The 5,684-nt window shown below is 36.5% G+C and overlaps 1 protein-coding gene across 1 annotated transcript in view; it reads right to left on the bottom strand.

Moving 5' to 3' along the window:
- cunh18orf63 (chromosome unknown C18orf63 homolog) overlaps positions 1–5,684 on the bottom strand; it is a 24,129-nt gene that overhangs the window by 12,779 nt on the left and 5,666 nt on the right. The window contains exons 6-9 of the mRNA XM_016540668.1: positions 3,973–4,014; positions 3,518–3,594; positions 2,556–2,662; positions 2,258–2,354 (exon numbers count right to left, since the gene is read on the bottom strand). Of these exons, the coding sequence (XP_016396154.1) occupies positions 2,258–2,354; positions 2,556–2,662; positions 3,518–3,594; positions 3,973–4,014 (323 nt within the window). The remainder of the gene's footprint in view (positions 1–2,257; positions 2,355–2,555; positions 2,663–3,517; positions 3,595–3,972; positions 4,015–5,684) is intronic.

Here is a 5,684-nt window from a genome sequence, read left to right as displayed (position 1 = left end):
TTTGAGAGAGGCGGGGCATAGAGGACCTACAATAATGTACAGTATTTGAAAAAATAATGTTTTTTTTTTTAACATTAAAGCATGTCAACATATTCTGTTACACCAAATACACAAAATAATGATCTTTAAAAAAGCATCATATGACCCCTTTAAAATTTCATTTCACTTGAGTATTTCACATGTCTATGCACCTCCTCTTCTGCATCTCTACATAATATAGCACAGTGATAACAGTTATCAGATATAAAGATGTATATCTGATATATATTTATCAGATATCAAGAACACTACTGGTATCAATTAACATTTATTATTTTTAAATAATACAATAAATATACTACAAAGAACATGGGCTTTGGTAGAGAGTTACAACAAACATCGCTCTCTCTCCATTTCACAATGAAGGACAGGCCTGTTTTCATCGGAGCACTGAGAGGATGTATCATACGGCTGAGAAAAAAAATGTGGCTGTGGGAAGAAACATCAAGAGAAAGCTTAACAATTTCATGCATACAGGAAAGTTTTAATGCTTCAAAAGACATACAAGGGTGGGTGGACACAGTAAACCTGAATTTATTGACACAAAACCAATATCTCTTCTATCTTCTCGTACACAGGTTTGACACGACCGCAAAAACAAACAAACAAACATTACAAAGACAAAAAAAAACAAAAACAGAATCAACTTTATTGGCAGCATTACTGCTGGTTTTGAAATTTACAGAAGAATTGGTTGTAATTTTTTTTGTACTGATAAAGTTGTCAAAACTGCATATGAATCCTCTTAAAAGAAACAGTTCAAGTCATATTTAATTAAAAATTAGAGCAAGATTTTGCAGTAGCAGGACTAGTGGTCAAAAAGCAGAACAAAAGAGTGCAGGAAAAGGTCTAGTGGCAAAAGATGATAGATGAATAAAAAGATGGCTCTAGTCAATGACAACACATTCTGACAGGTGAAGGAATATACGCTAGCACAATTTTGTAATGTACAACATCCTTGAATAATCACACAAGACAATCTGATTCTTGCTTTTCAAGTCTCTTAAATTAAGAGAAATCTCTTTGGAAGGAAAGCTGAAATCGGCAGTCAAGTTAACTATTCATTCCTCTAAGCGTTTTGGTTCAAATATTCACAGAACCCTCCAAAAAGATCTAATGAAAAGGTCCCAAGCTAATTCTCCAGAGCGGTTTTAAAGGCAGAGTAAGTGATTTCTGGTAGCCAATGTTTATATTTGAAATCACCAAAACAAACACGCCTCTACCCCAAAAGGGTCTTGCCCCTATTTTGATAGCTCCGCCCCACATATACGTACGCAACCCAGGCAACGATTAGTTCTGTGAAACAAAGCAAAACCAATGTTACACCGTGTCTACGGACGTGAGCGGCGTGGCGCAACAAATCCCCGACAGAAAATTGCTGCCGGGTTCTATTTATGACGTAATTTCAAATATTTCAAATGGTTTTCAACGTCGTTTGATCGCGTCCAGTGTAGGCAGACTTTAGCTGTTGTGTTACTCACGTTACTCACCTATTGAGAAGAAACAAAGCAACCTCGGCGTCCGATCGCAGGCCTCCGCTCCTTGAGTTCTCTCCAGCGCTGGAAAGCTGATCCGATATTTACACGGGTCCTACTTCTTGCCTGAAGCCTTCTTTTGTTCCGCAGACGTTTTCCTCTTTTGTTTTTTATCCACCATCTCTATCTTTCTGTCGCTCGGCTAATGTCCGTCCCATGCACTGAACGCGCTCTCCTCCACATCACGAGTAGACACGCCCCTTACTGCTGATTGGCTACAAGTTTGTTTTGCGATTCGGCCCGAATCAGTTTTCTAAAGTGTTTTTGAAAAATCACTTATTCTGCCTTTAATAGGAAACACCTTGATGGATTTATGACTAACATGCATCTTTTCACTTGACAAGTCATTAACTGATGGACTGGAGTGGTGTGGATTACTTGTGGATTATGGTGATGTTTTCATCAGCTGTTTGGACTCTCATTCTGACGGCACCCATTCACTGCAGAGGATCAAGTGATGCAATGCTATATTTAATCTGTTCTGATGAAGAAACAAACTCATCTACATCTTGGAAGGCCTGAGTGTGCGTAAATCTTGAGCAAATGTTAATTTTTTGGGTGAACTATTCCTTTAAAATGTGGCACAAAGTCTGAACACCACTTGTGCTATAGGCATGAAACAAATCATGAGGCTTATTGAGGAGAGCTGTGCGCTATTATTTTCTTCAGGTGGTAGTGTTTACCATGTTGCTCCAGTGCTTTTGAAACTCCATATAAGATTGGAACGGGCTTTCCTGTGGAATCCTGCGACTGATGCTAATGATTTGGCCTTTCTTCATACTGCTCTCACACACACAAACAAAAACAATGCAGGAGAAGTAATTCAATGTGTCTAAATCCAACACTGCCAACAAAGGAGATTACAAATAGGACCTTTTCCCTCCATGATGCCCATCAGTACATCAGAGCAACAGTACAGCTCTAGAAAGTGTAAGAACAAAGTATAAAGCAGTCTGATTGAACATGCATACAAACACACACCTTGGCAGAATGTGGCACCAGTTATTTGGCATCACTGTATGCAACACAGCATCATCAGTGCAGAGGAAGTTTTTCACCACAGGAGCAGGAATATCAAAATCCTTTATCTGGCAGAAGACAGCCGAGCATGAATTAATACCTCACACTGAAACAGGAACAAGAAATATTGCAATCCAATACAAACTTTGACTACTTCATGTCTTACTGTGAATAACTGGTCTCATTTTATGTCAATTATTATTTCAAAAATTTGTTATTTGTTAAAACAAAATAAATACTTACCAAATGTTTTTATGCAAATATATGTTCGATGTATCATAGTTGTATATGTAGATAGTAGAAATGTATTATTATATATTTAAAAATGAATATATTTGTAATTAATATACTGACATATACATATAATTAGTTGATATTTGATATGATTTATTTAGATTTGTATATGCAAATAGTTTAAATAATATTTAACTTACATTATAGATGTATTACGTGTATTTTAGTATATTCATTACATTTGTGTATACATCATAAATCAATTATGAATAATGACTACTCAAAATCATTTTTATGCACATGTATATATGCATATATAAATATTTATATATGCATACTATTTTAATAATTTTATTATTCATTTGTTATTATTTCATTTTAATAATTTGTTAGATACTAAAAAATTTACATTAATTTTTAAATAATCTTAGTTGTTGTTATGAATATAAATAACAAGCACACTTGGGCACAACTAGTCATTTAAAGTAACAAACAACGAAGAGAAAAGCTTTTTCTTCTCCTGTTCATTCAGCACAATCAGGTTGACGTAAGGTAGATAACTGACTAAGGCAAAGGGCTTGAACTGAGGCAAATGTGTAATGCATGACAACAGCAGTAAACTGGTTCATAGGTCATAAGAGGCTAGAACGGAGATTGTGAACGCAGGCTGGAGGTGTTTGAATTCTTACCACAGCTGGAGGAAGTCTGACTGTGTTGGCTTCCACACTGACACACAGTTGAGTCTCAGTGATACTCAGCTCAAGCACTGTGAATGAATATACAAGAGTACAGACGTGAGCATGAGTCAGTGAGAATGAGAAAACATCTGTCTGCGTCACCATCAGTTACTGAGTGAACTCTGAAAGGAATCTAGGCTTTAGGGTGGAGCGTAGCATGATAAACTGTGGCTTAAAATGTGACTCCGAAAGCATAAATGATTCGGAGATAAAACAAAAGGAGTGCATTATTCAGAAATGTGCTAACAGTGAGCAAAACAGAACAAAAAGACGTTAAATGTTTTTCTATACATTTAAGTACTCAACCACATTAGTCACTCCTTGCCTGCGATCAGGAGAAACAGTCTAACAATGTGAACACAAACGGCAGCGTCTTGTGCCAAAGTATACAGACGCCTCCCACCTACCAACTGCATTGAGTTTTCCAGAGTCACTGAGGAAATCTTTTCCTGGGAAAGAAGGAAAAAATCACTGTTACTCTAAGATGATGAAACAAACTGCATTGAGATTTCTGTGTAATTCATTAAAAGCTATGTGATGGGGGAGTGTTGTGATCTGGTAAGATCATTAAGAAGAATTTGTGATGACGTGATACCCTCACATATTCACTAGGAGAGCTGTAATTATGGTGAATTCTCTCTGCTGGGCTTTGATAGAGAACTCCAAAGACTTCTAAGAGCCATGGATGCAGCTTTAACTGAGCTCAAGGATGGTACCGCACACATTTTCAAGGCACGGCCTCCAACACAAGGCCATCAAACTGTCTGATTATCTTATCATGCACTCATTTTAACTTATACATAAAATATCTAATATGCAATCAGTCTTGGATAAGAAACAATAGTGAATGACCGGCTAATTGACTCTTGTTTAGAAGCATCACACACACTTTCCAGATTAATTACCATTAATTAGTAACTGTAATTATGGTGCGTTAAACTGGCACAGACATAATTCATGACAACTAGGGATGTCAACGATTAATCGATGATCGATTAATTGTCGATAAGAGGTGCAATCGATTAAAGCTATCATGGTCGATTAAGTCGTTTAATTTTGGGCTGCGTGCGGCTCATGCGCAAAACACGTGCGAGCGGCTGTGAGTGACGGTGACGGTATATAAATGCATCATCATTCATTCATAATGTACAAATTAAGCTTTTAATGTGATTTAAACTTTAAAAAGTACATTAAAATAGAAACAACACAGTTCTTCAACATGGAATGCAATAGAAATGTAGTAACAGTCATTTCCCCAGATAATTGTTTCATATTTGAAACAATTAGGTGAAGGTTGCAGGGCTGCGGGGGAAGCATTCATTCCTACAACTTGTTAATTCGTTCCTACGACTTATTAATTTGTGGCCACTGTCCATGTTTCATTAATTTTGTTCCTTAAATAACCCATGATTTAACTAAAATGAGGAAAAAATTAAAACATAGAACGAATTCTTAATTCATGGCCATGAAATCTTTCATTTCCCTTAGATGCGAAAACAGTGATAAAAAGTGAAGACAATAAAATAAACCTGCGAAATTAGAGGGCTAGACGGTGAGGATTTAGGAAAAGAAACAATGCCTAAATATTATTGAATTTGTGGAAATTCGTGACCAAGAACAAAGCCGCATAAATGTAGGCTATATGGGCTCAAACGGCATCCAAAAGCATGGTCGCGATGTAACATTTTCCAGCTAACCAATTATTCCTCTAATAAACAAAGCTTTTATACCAAACTTGTCATAATCTTAGCTTATAATTTGTAAATAAATAATTACTGGATTCAAAACAGCAATTAAAAGGCGCTGTGACAGACACTGACACTACGTTTTCCCGGAGCATTCAATGATGTCACTAAACGGTGATGCCACAACTAAGAGCATCGTTCACAAGTTTCTGCAGGACCTAACTAGCCTAGCCACAGGTTTTCAAGCCCTGGGACAAAATGGGATGCTTTAAGGAAAACGTATAGCCTATGTAAGCAATAGGACTAAATAAAAATAACAATTTGTTTTCATCAAAAAAAAAAAAGCGAAATATATCTGACTTAAATAATTAAGCTAACAGATTTAAAACAGAAGTGTGGCGCGGCGCTCCATAAACAAGTTAACGGAAAGAAAA

This window comes from Sinocyclocheilus rhinocerous, unplaced genomic scaffold (assembly GCF_001515625.1).
Source record: "Sinocyclocheilus rhinocerous isolate Xijiao unplaced genomic scaffold, SAMN03320098_v1.1 scaffold67, whole genome shotgun sequence".
In the NCBI taxonomy this organism is placed as follows: Eukaryota; Metazoa; Chordata; class Actinopteri; order Cypriniformes; family Cyprinidae; genus Sinocyclocheilus; species Sinocyclocheilus rhinocerous.
Note: the sequence above shows the minus strand (reverse complement) of the source record. Positions and strands in the feature narration are given on the sequence as shown.